This window comes from Schistocerca nitens, chromosome 4 (genome assembly GCF_023898315.1).
Source record: "Schistocerca nitens isolate TAMUIC-IGC-003100 chromosome 4, iqSchNite1.1, whole genome shotgun sequence".
Lineage (NCBI taxonomy): Eukaryota > Metazoa > Arthropoda > Insecta > Orthoptera > Acrididae > Schistocerca > Schistocerca nitens.
The window spans coordinates 661,561,136-661,584,689 of record NC_064617.1 but is presented as its reverse complement, the minus strand read 5'-3'; the positions used below and the strand labels follow the sequence as shown (position 1 = coordinate 661,584,689).

The window sequence follows — 23,554 nt, the reverse complement described above, 5'->3', positions numbered from 1 at the left end:
TGGCGCGCCGTCCCCGGATCGATTCCGCCCGGCGGATTAACGACGACGGTCGGTGTGCTGGCAAGCCTGGATGTGGTTTTTAGGCGATTTTCCACATCCCCCTAGGTGAATAGCGGGCTCGTCCCCATGTTCCGCCTCAGTTACACGGCTCGCAGACACCTGCACACTTTCGCACTATTCCATGGATTACACTAGTCGCAGAGAGTTGGGGTGCACTAATTCCTCCCTGGGGGTACAGGGTGGTGGCAGGAAGGGCATCCGGCCAGCCCTTAATCTAAAATTTCCAAATTCGATTAACCACGCCGCCCGTGCGTCCCTGCGGGAACATGGCACAATCGAAAGAAAGAAAGGCTAAGTTAAACATTGAGATTCAGATTCTCGGTAGGCCCTTCATTTGTTGTACATGATTTCGAGCATCATTCGAAGGCGCATCAAATGTTTCTGTAATCTACTTTATTTCGTCTTTTAGTCACTTTATTTCACAAAAGTTTAAATATTTTTTCAGTTTTTTTTATTTCAGAATTTTGTTATTTAATTAAATATCACACCACTGTATTTTTTATGCGTATATTAGCTAGGCCCTGAATGGATGAACTTTCTGACAACTCAAATGGTTCAAATGGCTATGAGCCCTAAGGGACTTAACATCTGAGTTCATCAGTCCCCTAGACTTAGAACTACTTAAACCTAACTAACCTAAGGACATCACACTCATCCATGCCCGAGGCTGAATTCGAACCTGCGACCGTAGCGGCCGCGCGATTCCAGACTGCAGCGCCTAGAACCGCTCGGCCACACCGGCCGACCTGACACCTTATTTACATAGTTAACAGCAGCTGTTCATCGAATGTTTCAATTTTGTGCCAAACAGCTAATTACGTTTTCCTTATTTACGCTGATTTCTTTCAAGGAATTAGGTCTTTCTTTGCAAAACTAGACCTCATGCTGGTGAAATTGATATCCCATACGTCCATTACGCACTCTTCGTTTGGTTATGAAAATTCGGGCAGAAATTCGCAGTGGAATATGTCGGGATTGTTCTTTTCGATCCGCTTGAGCATTAGGTTATAACTTCGTATCGAAGAGAGATACAAGAAGGACAGTCAAGGTGGTTATGGTGCTGATCGACGTGTGGGCTGATACAACTGTTTATTGTGCTTCTAGAGAAAAAGTTATTTTTGGTTTAAAATGGGTCAAATGGCTCTGATCACTATGCGACTTAACTTCTGAGGTCATCAGACGCCTAGAACTTAGAACTAATTAAACCTAACTAACCTAAGGATATCACACACATCCATGCCCGAGGCAGGATTCTAACCTGCGACCGTAGCGGTCGCTCGGTTCCAGACTGTAGCGCCTAGAACCGCACGGCCACTCCGGCCGGCTTATTTTTGGTGGTCAAGATAAAGGGGGGACGTACTGGGAATGAAGTATTTCCGATGAAATACATGTTTCAGTCCGTAAACTACATTCGAGATTTAAGGACTTTTATCGCCATAGTCCACATAACAGTGACGGCAAAGGCACCGAAGTCCATGTCCAAGTCTAGAGCTTAATGGACACGTCTTAGTTACCTGATTTCACCCGCCAAGGGCAAAGCAAGACGTTAAGAAGTCACACAACGGGCATTTGTGTTTCAGAGCCGAGTAAAACCATCTTGCACGGGCTGAGCGGCACCTTCAAGTCTGGCCGGCTGACAGCGATCCTGGGCCCGTCCGGCGCGGGCAAGAGCAGCCTGCTGGACGTTCTCTCCGGCTGCAGGTGAGAGCTTCGCGGCGAGCGGCAGCTGGCGACGAGACCGCGCTAACGAGGGCACGCGCCTCGCCGCTTTGTGCACTTGGAGCTGCACCACTCTCTTACGTCACACGTACTTCATACCCGCAAACACCTGCTTCTCCGCCAAGCATGGCGTGCCTTTCACATACTCCCCAGATTTTCTCTACAAACATTTTCAGTGAAGCAACGGCAACTACATTAGAGTTGAGAATTGCTAACTTTCGTACCGCAGCGGGAAGAACGGCAGGAAGACTGACAGGAACGCTATGCCACACTGCCTTCCTCGAAAGGCCATCAATTAGATGGAAGGGCGTTTGGACTGAACCATCAATTATGGCGGTTCACAAACAACAACTCAAGTACACATGTTATTCCAAAGCGTTATCGTGGAAGTGGGGGCCAGGAGGTGCGGGTGAAATAACACACACTGCTAAAGATGCCTTTTTATTTTAACTTTCTCAATAATAAATTTTAAGTCTGTCATTTAAAAAAAAAAAAAAAAAAATTCAAAAGCAATTTCCAATAGCTGACAAATTTTCTTTACGAAAAGGAGATTGCAAGGTATGACGCTAACAACTTCCCAATAATAAGATTTTAAACTTATCATATATATATATATATATATATATATATATATATATATATATATATATATATACAGGGTGTTACAAAAAGGTACGGCCAAACTTTCAGGAAACATTTCTCACACACAAATAAAGAAAAGATGTTATGTGGCCATGTGTCCGGAAACGCTTAATTGCCATGTTAGAGCTCATTTTAGTTTCGTCAGTATGTACTGTACTTCCTCGATTCACCGCCAGTTGGCCCAATTGAAGGAAGGTAATGTTGACTTCGGTGCTTGTGTTGACATGCGACTCATTGCTCTACAGTACTAGCATCAAGCACATCAGTACGTAGCATCAACAGGTTAGTGTTCATCACGAACGTGGTTTTGCAGTCAGTGCAATGTTTACAAATGCGGGGTTGGCAGATGCCCATTTGATGTATGGATTAGCACGTGGCAATAGCCGTGGTGCGGTACGTTTGTATCGAGACAGACTTCCAGAACGAAGGTGTCCCGACAGGAAGACATTTGAAGCAATTGATCGGCGTCTTAGGGAGCACGGAACATTCCAGCCTATGACTCGCGACTAGGGAAGACCTAGAACGAAGAGGACACCTGCAATGGACGAGGCAATTTTTCGTGCAGTTGACGATGACCCTAATGTCAGCGTCAGAGAAGTTGCTGCTGTACAAGGTAACGTTGACCACGTCACTGTATGGAGAGTGCTACGGGAGAACCAATTGTTTCCGTACCACGTACAGCGTGTGCAGGCACTATCAGCAGCTGATTGGCCTCCACGGGTACACTTTTGCGAATGGTTCATCCAACAATGCGTCAATCCTCATTTCAGTGCAAATGTTCTCTTTACGGATGAGGCTTCAATCCAACGTGATCAAATTGTAGATTTTCACAATCAACATGTGTGGGCTGACGAGAATCCGCACGCAATTGTGCAATCACGTCATCAACACAGATTTTCTGTGAACGTTTGGGCAGCCCTTGTTGGTGATGTCTTGATTGGGCCCCATGTTCTTCCACCTACGCTCAATGGTGCACGTTATCATGATTTCATACGGGATACTCTACCTGTGCTGCTAGAACATGTGCCTTTACAAGTACGACACAACATGTGGTTCATGCACGATGGAGCTCCTGCACATTTCAGTCGAAGTGTTCGTACGCTTCTCAACAACAGATTCGGTGACCGATGGATTGGTAGAGGCGGACCAATTCCATGGCCTCCACACTCTCCTGACCTCAAACCTCTTGACTTTCATTTATGGGGGCATTTGAAAGGTCTTGTCTACGCAACCCCGGTACCAAATGTAGAGACTCTTCGTGCTCGCATTGTGGACGGCTGTGATACAATACGCCATTCTCCAGGGCTGCATCAGCGCATCAGGGATTCCATGCGACGGAGGGTGGACGCATGTATCCTCGCTAACGGAGGACATTTTGAACATTTCCTGTAACAAAGTGTTTGAAGTCACGCTGGTACGTTCTGTTGCTGTGTGTTTCCATTCCATGATTAATCTTATTTGAAGAGAAGTAATAAAATGAGCTCTAACATGGAAAGCAAGCGTTTCCGGACACATGTCCACATAATATATTTTCTTTCTTTGTGTGTGAGGAATGTTTCCTGAAAGTTTGGCCGTACCTTTTTGTAACACTCTGTATATATATAAGAGAACAATTCCTTTAAAGAAACCTTTAAGTAGCTAGTTTGTACTAAAGTTAAAATAGTTGTCTCTTGCCAATTAAATAACTTATATTACACCTGTCAGTTGTTACAAGATAAATGTGAATAAGCCAGCACACTAACCTTCTCATTAAGGGGGGTAAAACGTCAAACGGGCCGACTTGGAGCAGGAGAGGCAAAACAGGACATTTTAATTTCCAGTGTCTATACTTTTACAAATAAATTCATAAAACTTTGCCAGCATCACCAGGAAGGATTCAGGATTCACACTAATTGCAGTGGAAGTTCGAAAACATAACAAAATATTTTTTTTTGCGTGTGAAAATCCATCATTTTTCACGTACTAATGGCTGCATTTGTTGCTATAGGTACACTTTTCTTCATAAGTTAGAGAGATTCTTCGATGAATTTTGCACAGCATACATACCATACTTACAGGTGCATGAAACTCTAGAATTTATTTAATTTATGAAAAAAACGAATGAGCTGTTGTATTTTAAACTTCATGTTTAGAAAAAAACACTAATTTTGTAGTTAATTACCTCAATTTTTTCCACAGTTTTTAATAGATTTTGAAAATTCTAGAATTTTATAACCTTTAAGTATGGTGTGTATGCTGTGCAAAATTCATCGAAGAATCTCTCTTATTTATGAAGAAAAGTGTACCTATAGCAACAAATGCTGCCATTAGTAAGTGAAAAAAATGATGAAATTTCACATGTAAGAAAAAAACTATTTCGTTATGTTTTACAACTTCCGTGTTAAGAGTGTGAATTCTCAATCCTTCCTGGTCACACTGACAAAGTTTTATAAATTTATTTGTAAAAGTATAGACAGTGGAAATTGAAATCTCCTGTGGTGCCTCTCCTGCTCCAAGTCGGCCCGTTTGACGTACTACCCCCCTTAAAGGTAGTTCCCAACAAAATTTTCCTTAGCTCGGTGAAAGGGACCCAGATCACAATAGTCGGAATAGTTACTGGTGGTCTACAGGGCCACAGCACATCAGCCCAAAACTTCCATTACAAGCCACCATCGCCCCGAGTTACCCAAAACCAGAAGATGTAGCAAGGGCGGTGCCTGTACAGACTCAGAACCACAGAGACACGACACCGACCCTAAATCACCCAATCAAGGTGTGAATGAAACGGCCCGACCAAGAATCAATTACCACATTCCCGCCACTGTGGTGGGAAGACCCCAGCAAAACCACTGGTGAAGAAACTTATACACTTCACTAGAACTTGAAAAACCCCTTTTTTATATCTGTTACATAAAAACAGTACTCAACTTCTCACACTCCACCACAGCGCCGGGAACACGTTGCACTTCCTTTAGCTCGTCAGAGCCAACCGCTGCCAGTGGTTTCAACGGCCGATAACAAGACACACGGTCCCACGCGCTGATCTCCTGCACCACGGCTTCTAAGCTTCATAAGCCACGTACATGCAGGTAAGGCAGACTTAGCCCCTGACAGCCAAGAGGTCGGCCAAAGCACGTGGTGAACAGTTCACGACCCCCAACAGCAGGGCCCCGCTCGCACCACCAGCTCTCTCGGTCACCGCCCAGTACATACGCCTCGATCGTCACGCGAACGTACACTTGTGTTCCATCTCCCGCCAGAGGGCGGTAGCGATCCAAACAGCGCGCCAAACCGAAAGTGCCACCGCAAACTCTAGACGCGAAGCGAAAGCACTCCGCCTGGCGCGCTTTTCGAAGAGCCGGACACAACTACGGCTCAAGGATACCTGCAGAAGAAACAAAAAATCTGTGGTGAGCTTCCGGGCGTTCAACTGATTTGTCGGTCCATTTCATTCACAACCTTTTGACGACCGACCTAATCGTCTTCTTCAAGTGCTGCGAGTTCTGCCGTTTCGTGTAGCCGCTGCCTGGTCTCCAACCAGACAACCAGAGGAGGCGAAGGAGATTATGCTTTAACGTCCAGTCGACAATGAGGTCATTAGAGACGGAGCACAAACTGTGATTAGGGAAGGAGGGGGGGGGGGGGAGAGAAGCAGCCGTGCCCTTTCAAAGGAACCATCCCAGCATTTGGCTTAAACGATTTAGGGAAATCACGAAAAACCTAAATCAGGATGGCCGGACGCGGGTTTAACCCGTCGTCCTCTCGAAAGCGAAACCAGTGTACCAATCAATGCGCTATCCCTCTCTGTGACTGCAACCGGACTATAAATTATTGTTTATCTCGCGCCGCATTATTGGAAAGGAAGCCACCGCACCGCATCGTCACCACCGATATCCTCGAAATTTATGGTATATGCAAGGCTTGGCCAGAATTGAATCTGACAGAAGTGGCAGCTCCAGAGAGCAAACGTTTAGGAAAAAATGAAAAAAAGAAAAATAAAGCGCGGGTCGGGGGAGACATCAGCCATTTGTGTTATTGCACTTATCAGGCAGCGCTCGTCGCGGCGGCTAGACAATAAAATGGTAATCCGAGGGTCATGAGGTCGATTCCCTATGCGGAAACTTTTGTAATTGCTTACATTTTTAATCTTTACGTTACTTACACTGCTAATAAACCGAAATAATGTTTAGTACATTGTATTTATTAAGGTGTTCATACAAGGCATAAAAAGGAAAAGTAAAAGAAAATTTGGGACTGATAGTATAAAGAGCAGTCAAATGAAAACGATACAGGTGAGAAAAAGAGTACGTAAACCGTTCATAATTTCAAAACTAATCGCCGTAAATGTTAATACATTGATCGCAGCGTGACACAAGACGGTGAGTGCCTTCATGGAAAAATGTGGACGGGCTCACGTGTTACCAAGATTCGTCCCATTACACTGCAGAAGTTTCGTTCGGAAGCGCTTACATATCCTTCATACAGTCCGATCTTTCCCCATCCGATTTTCATATTTTTCCTTCGAAAGTAGAGGTGTATCACTGGATACAATCAAGATTCCGTAGGCAACCGCATACTTTTTCCAAGAAGGCACTGACCATCTTGTCCCGCAGTGGAATAAATGAGTGAACAGTTACGGCAATCACTTGAGAAACAATATACAGTTTGCTTACTTTTTTCCGTCTGCCGCCTTGTTTTCATTTGACTGCCCTTTATACACACAACAAAAAAAGTTTTGCAGCACCTCGGTTCTGAGAGTTCCGCAACCTGTCCAGAAAATTGGAATAGAGATCAACATAAACATCATTTCCGCCCTTTTTTTGTTCATGAAAACCACACATTGCATGTTGTACCACCATAAAGCGAGACATTCAGAGGTGGTGGTCCAGACTGCTGTACACACCGGTACCTCTAATACCCAGTAGCACGTCCTCCTGCAACGATGCATGCCTGTATTCGTCGTGGCATACTATCCACAAGTTTATCAAGGCACTGTATATCCAGATTGTCCCACTCCTCAACGGCGATGCGGCGTAGATCCCTCAGAGTGGTTAGGGGGTCACGTCGTCCATAAACAGCCCTTTTCAATCTATCCCAGGCATGTTCGATAGGGTTCATGTCTGGAGAACATGCTGGCCACTCTAGTCGAGCGATGTTGTTATCCTGAAGGAAGTCATTCACAAGATGTGCACGATGGGGGCGCGAATTGTCATTCATGAAGACAAAAGCCTCGCCAATATGCTGCCGATATGGTAGCACTATCTGTCGGAGGACGGCATTCTCGTATCGTACAGCCGTTACGGCGCCTTCCATGACCACCAGCGGCGTACGTCGGCCCCACATGATGCCACCCCAAAACAGCAGGGAACCTCCACCTTGCTGCACTCACTGGACAGTGTGTCGAAGGCGTCAGCCAGACCCGGTTGCCGCCAAACACGTCTCCGACGGTTGTCTGGTTGAAGGCATATGCGACACTCATTGGTGAAGAGCACGTGATGCTAATTATGAGCGGCCCATTCGTCATGTTGTTGGACCCATCCGTACCGCGCTGCATGTTGTCGTGGTTGCAAAAATGGACCTCGCATGGACGTCGGGAGTGAACTTGCGCATCCTGCAGGCTACTGCGCACAGTTTGAGTGGTAACACGAATTCCTGTGGCTGCACAAAAAACATTATTTAACATGGTGGCGTTGCTGTCAGGGTTCCTCCGAGCCATAATCCGTACGTAGCGGTCATCCACTGCAGTAGTAGCCCTTGGGCGGCCTGAGCGAAGCATGTCATCGACAGTTCCTGTATCTCCTTCATTTCCGAACAACATCCCTCTGGTTCACTCCGAGATGCCTGGACACTTCCCTTCTTGAGAGCCGTTCCTGGCACAAAGTGACAATGTGGACACGATCGAACCGCGATATTGACCGTCTAGGCGTCGTTGAACTACAGACAACACGAGTCGTGTACCTCCTTCCTGGTGGAATGATTGGAACTGATCGGCTTTCGGACCCCTCCGTCTAATAGGCCCTGCTCATGCATGGTTGTTTACATCTTTTGACGTGACTGTGTCTGTGATACAATATCCACAGTCAACGTCTATCTTCAGGGGTTCTGGGAACCGGGGTGACGCAAAACTTTTTTGATGTGTATATCAAAAAATTGCGGTACGATGAAATTATTCGTCCAGCTGCTTTGATGTTAAATCATGTTCACGTTATAATTTTAGTTGCATTTTCAAGGAAATGCCAGAATTTTGACGAATCTTCGGCATATCGTGCTTTCTGTGTGGTAATGAAACTAGACACACGTGAGAAGCGAAACTGATCACAGCTGTTGGACAGAAATGAGCCCACGTTATCGCACGACATCTCCAGTACCTCAGACCGTAGAGACCTCAAGATGTTAATGGATGGTGGTGGTGGTGGTGGTGTGTTGGGGCTTATGGGCGCTCAACATCGAGGTCATCAGCGCCCTGACACCCATTAAAAGGAACCAATGTGGACAGACCTAAGAAAACTAAAGCACACACTCAAAGAAAGCAGGAAAAGAAGGAAAATGCTACATAAGAAAGTAAAACCTAAGGAAAGGGGAAACATAGCAACAAGAATGTCACAGGAAATTGTTATTGGCTGGCCACTTACATAAAATATGGGCGAGCTTGTCACACAGTGAGCAAATTAAGATCCTCTCCCTAAAATCTTTGTAAGAACATTTGACATGTCACAGAACTTTAAAACTTTAACCACATTCGTCCGAGTGTTGCCTAAAAGAGATGGCAGGTCCGCTGGCAAGTCAGCCGCGACCCGCTGGTCAGAAAATAAAACGCAATCCAATAAAACGTGGCGTACAGTGACCTGGACGCCGCAAGCACCACACATTGGAGGGTCCTCTCGCTGGAGCAGGAAGCCATGCGTCATAGGGCTGTGGCCTATTCGAAGCCGAGTGAGGAGAACCTCGTCCCGTCGATGGGGCTGAAAGGAAGTACACCACACACGCGTTGTGGGCTTGATTATACGGAGCTTATTGTCAGTCACTTCCAGCCACTCATCCTCCCACCGACGCATGACCCGTGAGCTCAACAGCGAGGTGAGTGCGTGCAAGGGGATAGCACACTGAGATACTTGTGGGGCAAGACACGCCTCCTTGGCTGCGAGATCTGCCCTTTCATTTCCAGCAATGCCAACATGCCCCGGAACCTAGCAGAAAGCTACAACCTTCCCCAGTCGCTGTAGTCGGAGGAGGGCATCCTGGATGGTCTGGGCAATTTTGCCTGCCGGATACAAACGTTGCAATGAGTGAAGGGCACTGAGTGAATCGGAACAGACAAGAAATTTAGGAGAGGAAGAATGTCTCATGTGCTCCAGTGCCCGCAAGATCGCAAACAATTCTGCATCAAAGGCAGTAAAAGTCTGAGGCAGTCGGACCTTGAGGACACGATATGGAAAAACAACTGAGCAACCAACTGAATCCCCTTGTTTCGACCCATCCGTAAAAACAGCTACATAGTCGTGGTGCTCAGATAATATGGCAGAAAATGCTGCATTAAAAACTGTGGCAGGAGTGCAATCTCTCTTGTACTGCAAAAAATCTAAAATCACTCCGGGCCTCTTCAGTAACCAGGGTGGCAGGCGGTTAAAACCTTGGATTTGGGGTTGCACAGACTCCACACCGAGGGACTCTAGTACACGTTGCACACGGATCCCAAACGGCAACGTATCCCGGGGACGGCGGGCAAAAAGGCGGTCCAGAGGTGGATGGGCAACAAGATGGTGAGCAGGCGATCTGGGAGCTGCAAGAAACTTACAAGCCTGGCGCACCAGCAGGAGCTGCCGCCGGATGGTAAGTGGCGGTTCCCCAGCCTCAGCACAGAGGCTGGGTACGGGACTGGTCCGATAAGCACCCGTGGCCAGTCGGATCCCAGCATGGTGAACAGCGTCAAGGATCCGCAAATAAGATGGCCTCGCTGACCCATATACTGTGCACCCATAGTCCAGCCGTGAACGCACAAAAGCTCCATAAAACTGAAGGAGACGCGCCCTGTCCGCGCCCCAAGATCTGTGGCTGAGGCACTTGAGGATGTTCAGTGCCTTCAGCGTTCTGGCTTTCAAGTCACGTAGGTGTGGCAGCCATGACAACCTGGAGTCAAAAATTAGGCCCAGAAACCGCACTGTGTCTCTAAAATGTAGGACAGTATCCCCCATATGCAAGGCAGGCAAAGTAAAAAGATGACGAGAACGATTAAAATGAACACAAACACACTTATCGGCAGAAAACCGAAAACCCGTCTTTGCAGCCCACTCCTCTAACCGCCGCACTGTTAGCTGCAACTGACGGCTCACGGTTGCAACACTGGAGGAGGAACAGAAAACAGCAAAGTCGTCCACAAATAAGGAGCACTGTACTGGACTCCTCACTGTAGACGTTATACTGTTGATGGCTATGGCAAAGAGGGTAACGCTTAAAACACTGCCCTGGGGGACACCGTTCTCTTGCTCAAAGCGATCAGACAGTGTGTTACCAACGCGGGTCCGAAAAAACCGCTGAGACAGGAAAGACCGAATGAAAATCGGGAGGCGGCCACGAAAGCCCCATTGATGCATTTGTGCAAGAATACAGTGTCTCCAAGTAGTATCATATGCCTTACTGATATCAAAGAAGATACCGATACAGTGATACTGACGGAGAAAAGCCTGCTGAATAGCCGCCTCTAGGAGGGTCAGGTTGTCGACCGTGGACCGAAATTTTCGGAATCCACACTGAAAGCGGCTAAGGAGCTGTCTGGTCTCTAACAGCCAGACCAGACGCCGGTTAACCATCCGTTCCAGGGTCTTTCCGACACAGCTTGTCAAGGCGATACTACGATAACTACCGAGACATGTGCGGTCCTTTCCTGGTTTGAGGAGAGGGATGAGAGCTGCCTCCCTCCACGAGGTGGAGAACACTCCTGTCTGCCATATGAGATTAAAACATTCGAGGAGGATCTCCTTTGACGCCCCTGGCAGATGTCGAAGCATGGAGTACCGGATGCGGTCGTAACCTGGTGCAGTGTCAGAAGTCTCAGTAAGTGCCGATTCAAATTCCCACATGGAGAAAGGGGAATTGTAGGCCTCAGAACTGTTCGACCGAAAGTCCAAGGTCGCTCTTTCGACAGTCGCACGGTAGCGACGAAACGCTGGATCCTGATTTGCAGTGGCAGTACTTTGTGCAAAATGCTCTGCCAGTGTCTGAGCAATGGCTCTGGGTGTCGTTTGGAGGCATCCCTGGTTCAGGACAGCAGCTATTGGTAAACGGCTATGTTTACCGGAAATCCTCCGGATGGCTTCCCATACTCTTGTGGAACAAGTGGAACGGTTGATGGAGTCCAGGAACTCCTGCCATGACCTTTTCTTGCTCTCTTTAATGACACGGCGTGCCCTGGCTCTCGCGATTCGAAAGGCGGTAAGATTGACCGCTGTTGGGCGGCATTTAAATCGGCGAAGAGCCGCACGCCTGTCCCGGATGGCTGAACGGCACTCTTCTGTCCACCAAGGCACAAGGCGCCGCTTAAGAGTGCCAGAAGACTGTGGTATGGACAGGTCAGCAGCATGATGGACCACAAGCGTGATGTGATCCACCCATTCCTGTACGTTATTGTGGCGGTCAAAGACAGCCAACCGAGTGAACAGTGGCCAGTTAGCCCTGCCAATCATCCACGATGGTGGCCGCTGCTCCAGTGATACACCATCCAGGAGATGAATGCGGATAGGAAAGTGATCGCTGGAATGAAGGTCGTCAATGACCTCCCAGTGAACAGAGTCGGTGAGGGTTGGAGAGCAGAAAGATAGGTCAATGGCTGAGAATGACCCTGTAGCAGTAGAGAAATGAGTCGGAGTACCTGTGTTGAGGACGCACAACACTTGAGATGTTAGGAGGCTCTCCAAAATTCGACCTCGAGCGCAAAGAGAAGTGGAGCCCCACAGGACATGATGGGCATTGAAGTCTCCCAGGAGGAGAAATGGGTGGGGGAGTTGGTCGATAAGATCTGTGAGAGCGTCTAAGGTCATTGCATCCAGAGGGGGTAAATAAAGGGAGCAAACGGTAAGCCTCCGAGGTGAATGAATTTCAACTGCAACTGCTTGCAGGTCAGTATCCAGGGGGAGAGCAGAGGAGTGGTGGTCATTATTGACAAACACAGCGACTCCGCCTTTGGCGATATGACGTATAGCCCCTTAGTACAGGAGCATCAGATGGTTTTAAATGCGTTTCCTGTAAACACAAGCACAGGGGGCGTTGCCGTGCTAGGAGGTTCAGTTCCTCCACATGTGCCCGGAATCCATTCATGTTCCACTGTATAATGGGAGCCATCTATAAGGGTGGGAGTACCTTCATTCTCACTTTCTGTTGGGGAGGAGAGCCCACAACAGGTGGAGGCTCAGTTTTGGGGCGAGATTATTGCCCCAGTCTGACATCAACCTCCATCGCCTCAGAAGAGGAGTCGAGAGAGACGTCAGAGAGAATGACATCCACATCAGGAGACTGTATAACTGCAGTCTCCTTTAGTGGGCGAGTCTTCACCTTTGCCTTTGGCTTCGATGTTCTGGCCTGAGGTGGCATTGGAGCCAAAACCTCAGAAGCAGTAGGGGGTGTAGCAGCGCTGGGCAGTGCACAAGACTGGCCCCGGGAAGTGGCAGGAAGTTCCATGACGTCAACTACCACGGCCTGGTCAGAAGGCCGGGGGGGAGCAGCAGGCATCACAGGAACGGCAGCAGCACACGTACATTGACAAGCGCAGGTGCTAGTGCTGACAGTAGCAACCTCCGTTTGTGTAGCGGCATCAGTTTCAAGACTGGTTGTTTGAGAACGGAAGAAAAGGAAGCAACGAACGTGGGCGGCTGCATGGACTTGTAGTTTTTAGTTCCTGGATCTTCCGTTCCTCAAGGAAAACTCTGCATTCCCTACTCCACACATGGGCGGCTTTACCACAATTCCCGCAAGTGGCTTCCCCTCTACAGCCGAGAGTAGTGTGTCCAAAGTGTTGGCATTTAAAACACCGCATGGGGTTGGGGTAATAAGGCCGTACACAGAGACGTAGGAAACCTGCCTTCACATGCTCTGGCAATTTGGTGCTGTTAAATGTAAGGATAAATGAGTCAGTCTTTATGAGAGCACCATCCACCCGTTTCATAATGTGTTGCACGTCGACAATTCCTTCCCGGGACCATTCAGCCTTCAGTTCGTCTTGGGGAATGTCAACGAGATCTCTGAAAGTCACAACACCCTTGCTGTAGTTCAAGGTGTTGTGAAATTCAGTCTCTATCGCAAACTCCCCAAGAAATTGTGCCTTCTGAAGGTTCTGGACTTGCTGGAAGCTAGATGTTTCAACCAACAAGGTGCCATTTCGCAAGCGCTTTACAGATTTTAATGTGCCAGCAATACCTTCTAAGCCCTTCTGTATATAAAATGGCGAAACTTTTTCCAATCTTTTCTTTTAATTATGAAAAACACATTCTGCGAAGCAGCATGCGTTCTGTTACTACCACCTGAATCAGGAGGACTGGCTACACGAGCCCTCTTGTTGGATTGGGTGTTAGAACCCACCAGCGGTCCACCCTTTCCGCTGGCAGGAGAAGAATAAAAGTTCGAGGGTTCCATCTCGGTCCCACGAGCAGCTAGGGAACTAGAAGTCCACCTAGACAGAGCCCCGCGTGCCTAGGTAAGCCTTATACAACTGGGGCGCGGCAGGTGCCCCAGAGGTTGCCCGCTTGCGACTGTTCCACCCCAACAGCCATGCATCTTATAGGCGCGCAGCACACCGTAAGATTGAGGGGTTTTTATAGAGGTTTACCTTCCTCGCAATCCAGGCGGTCAAGCCCAGATTACCATTCCCCGCAGCACACAACATTCGACCGCCGCGCCATGCGGTGGTCGCTGAAGCATGTCCGGGGGTTACGGTGACAGGAGACTGGCGGCGCTGACCATTCCCCAGCTCAGGACCCCGGGGTCGCCAAGCCCGTACTCAGCAAATGAATGCTGAGCCCCTGGGGGGGGGGGGGGGTGTTAATGGATTACATAGCCAATTATACTACGCCCAAATGACTAGTTACGATGTAATTCAACGATATATGATTATTTTTTCGTGCAATCGTAGGAATTTTAACCACAAATCAGCATTAGTTCATTCCCTTTATGCTGAAACAATGACACATCAATCTACATGATGGTGCAGGAATAGAAGCATTCATTGTTTTTCAGGAATTATCTCACAGTTTACAAATTCCAGATCACAGCGACAGAATCTGCCCTTCAGACTGGTAGTGAGCTTAGGCAAAAGAAACAACTTTCGCTCTACCATACAGCCGTGACAGGTATTCAGTGGGCGTCCACACAGTGCAGGGTAGCAGTAATCTTTCGGAAATAAAGTGGCTGTCAGGATGACCTCTTTTCGGGGATATAAAATGTGTGAAATCGCTGTTCCGTGGGCCACGTTGACTACCTTCACAAATACAGAGCTTTAGTGTAGCACTCATGTTCCTCAATACCTGACAGACGTGTCACGTAACTTTGTGCAAGTAACGGCGCAGAGGATACCAAAATGCGTATCCGTCTGCAATAGGTAGGCGTCAGAACTCTGGATGGTCTTGACGTTAGTGGCTCTCTGGTTTCCTACAGCCTTGGTAATACTGTATAATGTATTCAATGTGGGACTGCCACATTTCAGACAGAACGAAAGAGATGTAGTGTACTATGGTGAATAGGGGAAACATGTGTAATACGACGTGAATTTTACGAAATTAAAAGACCGAAAATTCTATCATCGTGCATTCGGTATTCTATTATCGAACATTAGCAACAGAGAAACTGAACACAGTGGATCAGACGCAAAGTGAGCTTTCACCGCAGTGCCAACTCATCTGCAGAGTCAACTGTCTTCTTTCTGTTATAATTCAAGAAATATGTTGTAAATTACAAGTATTAAGCTCTTCTGCTAGCTCCCGTAATTTCCTGTATCGGTCCTTAAATGAATGGTAACAGACGTGCAGATCTTGGTTACGATACACCCATCAGGAACTGGATTAGAGACACCTGCTCAGTACTATGTAGTACTACGTACGCACGGCGTTCTGCAAGCCACTATGACACAGTACTTAGGGAGCGATGGGGACGTGTACTGTTTGCTCAATATATAAGTTTTGCAAAGGGTAAGAACGAAAAACATTTTTTGTACAAATCGTTTTTTGGTTCTCAAAATATTCGCCTCTGAGATTTGTACACCTTTTGCATGTGTTCGAACCAATAAAAAAAATTCAATCCGATCATAGCACTTCAGGACTCAACAGATGCTTGAGGAGATGAAAATAACTGTCCACAGATTTTTTGTATGGCCCGAGGGACCAAAAGTAAGGAGTGAGGCTGTAAATCAGGTAAGTACGTGTGACAAGACTTTAATTCTTTTTCTAACATTTCGTCATTTTATTTGCTTTTACAGCTGCCAATGATACGATGAAGTATAATGCGACGTTTCAGTTTTTTTCCTGATTTCATCAATGATTTGCAAACAAATTGTTGTGTATACCATTCAGAGCTAATTGTTCTTCGATCCTGTAAAACAATGCTCGCGGCATGTTCAGTGTAAGCCGGCCTGAGTGGCCGGGCGGTTCTAGGCGCTACAGTCTGGAGCCGAGGGACCACTACGGTCGCAGGTTCGAATCCTGCCTCGGGCATGGATGTGTGTGATGTCCTTAGGTTAGTTAGGTTTAATTAGTTCTAAGTTCTAGGTGACTGATGACCTCAGAAGTGAAGTCGCATAGTGCTCAGAGCCATTTGAACCATTTTTTTGTTCAGTGTAACCAAATAATGAAGACATCATGTTCTTGAAAGTGCAACGAGAACGATCAACTTTTGTTGTTTTCTGTGCATCTTTGAACACCCAAACCATTGCTTCCCTCTTAGTTTTTACGCCACTTCACGATGGTTTCTTTTGATTGAGACACAAAAACACAGTCGACCCCTCCTCCACCCCCCTAACTCCCAGGCGAGGTGGCGCCGTGGTGAGACACTGGAATTCGGGATGACGCCGTTTCTCTCCGGATATCCAGATTCAGTTTTCTTCCGTGGATTACCGGAGCAAATGCTGGAATGGCCCCTACAAAAAGGACACAGCTAGTTCCATTGCAATCCTTCCCTTCGTTCAATCTCTAATAAATTCGTCGTCGATGGGGCTTTAGATCCTAAATTTCCTTCCTTTTTGCGACGCGTTCCCCCTGTTCAATCGAAATGACCTCGCCCTCGACGGAACGTTTAATTATAATCTTCCTTTTCTTCAAACCATTTTCTGTGTATATGCTACGCCCGCTGTTACTCCAAAACTAGTTGTCGCATACTCATCAGCAGTATTCAAACACATATCGCACATATACTTTGCAACCTGTTTCTAGCTTCCTACCGACCAAACACTGTCATTAGCGCCAATTACCACCGATCGAATAGGGTTAGATCTCCATACATACTTACTCTCAAATTTTTCCACACTGAGGAGACAAGTCATGGAATAGAGATATGCTCATATACAGACTGCGGTAGTATCGCATAAACAAGGTATAAAAGAGCAATGTATTGGCTGAGCTGTCATTTGCACTCAGACAATTCATGTGAAGAGGTTTCCGACGTGATTACGGCTGCACGACGAGATTTAGCAGTCTGAACACGGAATAGTAGCCGGAACTAGAAGCGTGAGACATTTTATTTCGGAAATCGTTAGGGAATTCAATATTCAGAGATCTACAGTGTCAAGAGTATGGCGAGAACGCCACAGTTCAAGCGTTATCCCTCACCACAGACAACGCAGTGGTCGACGGCCTTCACTTAACGACCATGAACAATGGCGTATGGGTAGAGTTAACAGCGCTAAGAATTTGTGGCGCAACTTGACTAAAAGAAGGGATCAGTTGGTAGGACATATTCTGAGACATGAAGGAATCATCAATTCAGTTTTGGAGCGAAGTGTGGAGCGTAAAAATTGTAGACGAAGACACGAGATGAATGCAATAAATAGATTCAACCGAATTAAGAGTGCTGTAGTTGTTCGGAGATGAAGACTGAGTAACGTGGAGAGCTGCATCAGACCTGTCTACCGAGTGAAGGCCACGACAATAGCATGCGCCTTTGATAAATGACGGATTGTTGTGGCCCGATGCCTGGCAACTACAACTGACCATATCAAATTTTAGCAAACTGGTTTTGAGGTTAATAGGTCCTAAACCCCGAAATGCGTGAATTACTTGCCAAAATCCTACGGTAGATCAGATAGCCTTTGATACGATGTGGGAACATCTGAATATACACTCCTGGAAATGGAAAAAAGAACATATTGACACCGGTGTGTCAGGCCCACCATATTTGCTCCGGACACTGCGAGAGGGCTGTACAAGCAATGATCACACGCACGGCACAGCGGACACACCACGAACCGCGGTGTTGGCCGTCGAATGGCGCTAGCTGCGCAGCATTTGTGCACCGCCGCCGTCAGTGTCAGCCAGTTTTCCGTGGCATACGGAGCTCCATCGCAGTCTTTAACACTGGTAGCATGCCGCGACAGCGTGGACGTGAACCGTATGTGCAGTTGACGGACTTTGAGCGAGGGCGTATAGTGGGCATGCGGGAGGCCGGGTGGACGTACCGCCGAATTGCTCAACACGTGGGGCGTGAGGTCTCCACAGTACATCGATGTTGTCGCCAGTGGTCGGCGGAAGGTACACGTGCCCGTCGACCTGGGACCGGACCGCAGCGACGCACGGATGCATGCCAAGACCGTAGGATCCTACGCAGTGCCGTAGGGGACCGCACCGCCACTTCCCAGCAAATTAGGGACACTGTTGCTCCTGGGGTATCGGCGAGGACCATTCGCAACCGTCTCCATGAAGCTGGGCTACGGTCCCGCACACCGTTAGGCCGTCTTCCGCTCACGCCCCAAAATCGTGCAGCCCGCCTCCAGTGGTGTCGCGACAGGCGTGAATGGAGGGACGAATGGAGACGTGTCGTCTTCAGCGATGAGAGTCGCTTCTGCCTTGGTGCCAATGATGGTCGTATGCGTGTTTGGCGCCGTGCAGGTGAGCGCCACAATCAGGACTGCATACGACCGAGGCACACAGGGCCAACACCCGGCATCATGGTGTGGGGAGCGATCTCCTACACTGGCCGTACACCACTGGTGATCGTCGAGGGGACACTGAATAGTGCACGGTACATCCAAACCGTCATCGAACCCATCGTTCTACCATTCCTAGACCGGCAAGGGAACTTGCTGTTCCAACAGCACAATGCACGTCCGCATGTATCCCGTGCCACCCAACGTGCTCTAGAAGGTGTAAGTCAACTACCCTGGCCAGCAAGATCTCCGGATCTGTCCCCCATTGAGCATGTTTGGGACTGGATGAAGCGTCGTCTCACGCGGTCTGCACGTCCAGCACGAACGCTGGTCCAACTGAGGCGCCAGGTGGAAATGGCATGGCAAGCCGTTCCACAGGACTACATCCAGCATCTCTACGATCGTCTCCATGGGAGAATAGCAGCCTGCATTGCTGCGAAAGGTGGATATACACTGTACTAGTGCCGACATTGTGCATGCTCTGTTGCCTGTGTCTATGTGCCTGTGGTTCTGTCAGTGTGATCATGTGATGTATCTGACCCCAGGAATGTGTCAATAAAGTTTCCCCTTCCTGGGACAATGAATTCACGGTGTTCTTATTTCAATTTCCAGGAGTGTATTTGGCTGTCATTTTTCCTTAAGCTAATGGCCTGCGTCCTGGGCGACGGCAAGGATTTCGGGTCCTTGCAGCTTCTGGAGTCCCTGGGAATTACAACTGACACCACACAATTTTAGCAAACCAGTTTTGAGGTTAATAGGCCCTAAATCTCGAAATGCATGAATTACTTGCCAAAATCCTACAGTAGTTCAAATGGCCTTTGATACGGTGTGGGAACATTGAATATACCTGCCTATCATTTTTCCTTACGGTAATTGTCTGCATACTGGGCGACGACAAGGATTTCGGGTCCATGCAGCTTCTGAAATTCAGTGATTACATTTCCTGCTCTCCTTACGACCTTCCAAAATTTAGTTGCCGTTGTGACTTAGTTTCACTGTGGACTCAGCCGAAAAAGGAAATCTCGATTCCTTCCTGCACTGCGAAACGACCTCGCCGGTATGGAAACCTGCCTGAGGCCAAAACCAGTTTCAAGCTTTCTCGTAAACCACTTTCGCTACATGCTGGCAGCTTAGCTCTCAGACTACTAACCATAACCTCAAACAACTTTTCTGCTAATTTCCAAAAACTGCGGAAATGTTTCATTGTGAAGACAGGACGCTGAATGATATACAGGGTGAACCAGAACTCCATCCACAAACTCTCAATAGTGGTAATATGGACTAAGAAAAGAAAAAAAGTCTTGTAAACCTGGGCTCCAAAATGCATATCATAAGAGCTGTGAGCAGCTGCTCAGTAAAAGGGATGGGTTTCACAGTAGCTCAGGTATGCACTTTTGAGCCCATGTTTGCTGACTTTTTTTCTTTTTTTTTTATCCATAATACCACCCCGCAAAATATGGAAAGCAAAGAACTTGGAGAGGAAGAGATTTGTTTCACAGTATCGAAGATAAAGTGCTCATATCTCTTAAGCCATGCGTTTTAGAGGCCATGTTTACTAGACATTGTTTTCATCCATACTACCACTTCTGAAAGTTTGTCGGTGGAGTTCTGGTGCGCCCTGCGTATTTTCACCTCTCCAACGCAGTTGATGATGGAATCTCAGATGGCAATAGCATCGCGTTTTTTGTTTTTGTTTTTGTTTTTTTTTTTGTCATCAGTCTTCTGACTGGTTTAATGACGCCCGTCACGAATTTATCTCCTCTCCAACTTCTTTATCTCAGAGTAGCACTTGCAACCTACGTCCTCAATTATTTTTTTTTTCAATAAAAATGGCTCTGAGCACTATGGGACTCAACTGCTGTGGTTATCAGTCCCCTAGAACTTAGAACTACTTAAACCTAACTAACCTAAGGACATCATACACATCCATGCCCGAGGCAGGATTCGAACCTGCGACCGTAGCAGTCCCACGGTTCCGGACTGCACGCCTAGAACCGCGAGACCACCGCGGCCGGCGTCCTCAATTATTTGCTGGATGTATTCCAATCTCTGCAATCTCTGTCTTCCTCTACAATTTTTACCCTTTACAGCTCCCTCTAGTACAATTGAAGTCATTCCCTCATGTATTAACAGATGTCCTATCATCCTGTCCCTCCTCTTTGTCAGTTTTTTCTACATATTCTTTTCCTCTCCGATTCTGCGTACAACGTCCTCATTCCTTACCTTATCAGTCCACCTAATTTTCAACATTCGTCTGTAGCACTACATCTCAAATGCCTCGATTCTCTTCTGTTCCTGTTTCCCAAAGTCCATGTTTCACTACCACATAATGCTGTACTCCAGACGCACGTGCCAGAGATAACTCCCTGCAGTCGCACTATCCTCTGTGCCCTCGATGGCTCAGATGCCCTCTGTAATAAAAAAACTGAGTAAAGGAATGAACGATCAGCGTGAACGGATGTCATGTGACGTCCGCTCAGACCAAGCACAACGAACAACACCGAACAAAAATGCAGAAAATTAAAAAAAAAAAAAGATGGATAGGGCGTCTGCCATACAGGCAAGGGATCCCGGGTTCGAGTCCCGGTCGGAGCATACATTTTCAACTGTCCCCGTTGACCTATATATAAACGCCTGTATGCAGCTAGGGGTATTCATTTCATTGTATGATCATGTAATTCTTCTTCACTCTCACTCAGGATAGCAATGTCATTAACGAATCGTATCATTGACATCCTCTCACCTTGAATTTTAATTCCACTCCTGAACTTTACTTTTATTTCCATCATTGCTTCCTCGATGTACAGATAGAACAGTAGTGGAGAAAGGCTACATACACCGTTTTTAATACGAGCACTTTGTTCTTGATCGTCCACTCTTATTATTCCCTCTTGGCTGTTGTACATACTGTATATGACCCATCTGTGCCTATAGTTTACCCCTACTTCTTTCAGAATTTCGAACATATTGCACCATTTTACATTGTCGAACGCTTTTTCCAGGTCGACGTATCCTATGAACTTGCCTAGATTTATTTTTTTGGTCTTGCTTCCATTATTAACCGAAGCGTCAGAATTGCATCTCTTGTGCTTTCCTAAAGCCAGACCGATCGTCATCTAGCGCATCCTCAATTTTCTTTTCCGTTCTTCTGTATATTATTCTTGTAAGCAACTTGGATGCATGAGCCGTTAAGCTGATTGTTCAATTAATTCTAGCACTTGTCGGGTCTTGCAGTCTTCGGAATTGTGTGGATGATGCTTTTCCGAAGCCGGCCGAGGTGGCCGAGCGGTTCTAGGCGCTACAGTCTGGAACCGCGCGACTGTTACGGTCGCAGGTTCGAATCCTGCCTCGGGCATGGATGTGTATTATATCCTTAGGTTAGTTAGGTTTAAGTACTTCTGAGTTCTAGGGGACTGATGACCACAGCAGTTAAGTCCCATAGTGCTCAGAGCCATTTGCTTTTCCGAAAGTCAGATGGTGTCGCCAGACTCATACATTCTACACACCAACGTGATTAGCCGTATAGCCTATTTCCCCAATAATTTTAGAAATTCTAATGGAATGTTATCTATACCTTCTGCCTTATTAGACCTTAAGTCCTCCAAACCTCTTTTAAATTCTAATGCTGGATCCCCTATCTCTTCTAAATCGAATCCTGTTTCTTCTTCTATCGCATCAGACAAATCTTCCCCCTTACAGAGGCTTTCAATGTATTCTTTCCACCTATCCGCTCTCTCTCCTGCATTTAACAGTGGAATCCCCGTTGCACTCTTAATGTTACGACCCTTACTTTTAATGTCACCGAAAGTTGATTTGACTGTCCTGTATGCTGAGTCTGTCCTTCAGACAATCATTTCCTTTTCGATGTCTTCACATTTTTCCTGCAGCCATTTCGTCTTAGCTTCCCCGTACTTCCTATTTATTTCATTCCTCAGCGACTTGTATTTTTGTATTCCTGAGTTCCCAGAACATTTTTGTACTTCCCCCTTTCATCAATCAAGCGAAGTATTTCTTCTGTTACCTATGGTTCCTTCGCAGTTACCTTCTTTGTACCTATGTTTTCCTTCCCAACTTCTGAGATGGCCCTTTTTAGAGATATTCATTCCCCTTTAACTGTACTGCCTACTGAGCTATTCCTTATATTGCCGTATCTATAGTCTTAGAGAACTGCAAGCATATCTCGTCATTCCTTAGTACTTCCGTATCCCACTTCTTTGCATATTGATTCTTCCTGATTAATGTCTTCATTCTACTCTCCATCACCACTACATTGTGATCTGAGTCTACGTCTGCTCCTGGGCACGTCTTACAATCCAGTGTCTGATTTCGGAATCTCTGTCTGACCATAATGTAATCCAACTGAAATCTTTCCGTATCACTCGGCCTTTTCCATGTATACCTCCACCTCTTGTGAGGGGGATATTCGCTGTTACTAGCACCGCGCGGTCTAGGGCGTCTTGTCACGGTCCGCGCGGCTGCCCCCGTCGGAGGTTCGAGTCTTCCCTCGGACATGGGTGTGTGTGTGTGTCGTCCTTAGCGTAAGTTAGTTTGCATTAGATTAAATAGTGTGTAAGCTTAGGGACCGATGATCTGAGCAGTTTGGTCCCATAAGACCTTACTATAAATTTACAAATTGCTATTACCAGCTGAAACTTGTTACAGAACTCAATTAGTCTTTTTCCTCTCTCATTCCTTGTCCCTAGCCCATATTCTCCTGTAACCTTTTCTTCTACTCCTTCCCCTGCAACTGCGTTCCAGTCTCCCATGACTATTAGATTTTCATCCTCCTTTACATACTGTATTACCCTTTCAATATCGTCATACGCTTTCTCTATCTCTTCAATTTCAGCTTGCGACGTCGGCATGTATAAATGAACTATCGTTGTCCGTGTTGGTTTGCTGTCGATTATGATAAGAACGACCCTGTCACTGAACTGTTCACAGAAACACACTCTCTGCCCTACCTTCCTATTCATAACGAATCCTACTCCTTTTATACCATTTTCTGCTGCTGTTTATATTACCCTATACTCATCTGAC

The 23,554-nt window shown here is 46.9% G+C and overlaps 1 protein-coding gene across 1 annotated transcript in view; it reads left to right on the top strand.

Moving 5' to 3' along the window:
- The window catches only part of LOC126251674 (ATP-binding cassette sub-family G member 1), an 862,342-nt gene that overhangs the window by 483,686 nt on the left and 355,102 nt on the right, over nucleotides 1-23,554 (top strand). The window contains exon 5 of the mRNA XM_049952253.1: nucleotides 1,641-1,761. Coding sequence (XP_049808210.1) covers nucleotides 1,641-1,761 — 121 coding nt within the window. The remainder of the gene's footprint in view (nucleotides 1-1,640; nucleotides 1,762-23,554) is intronic.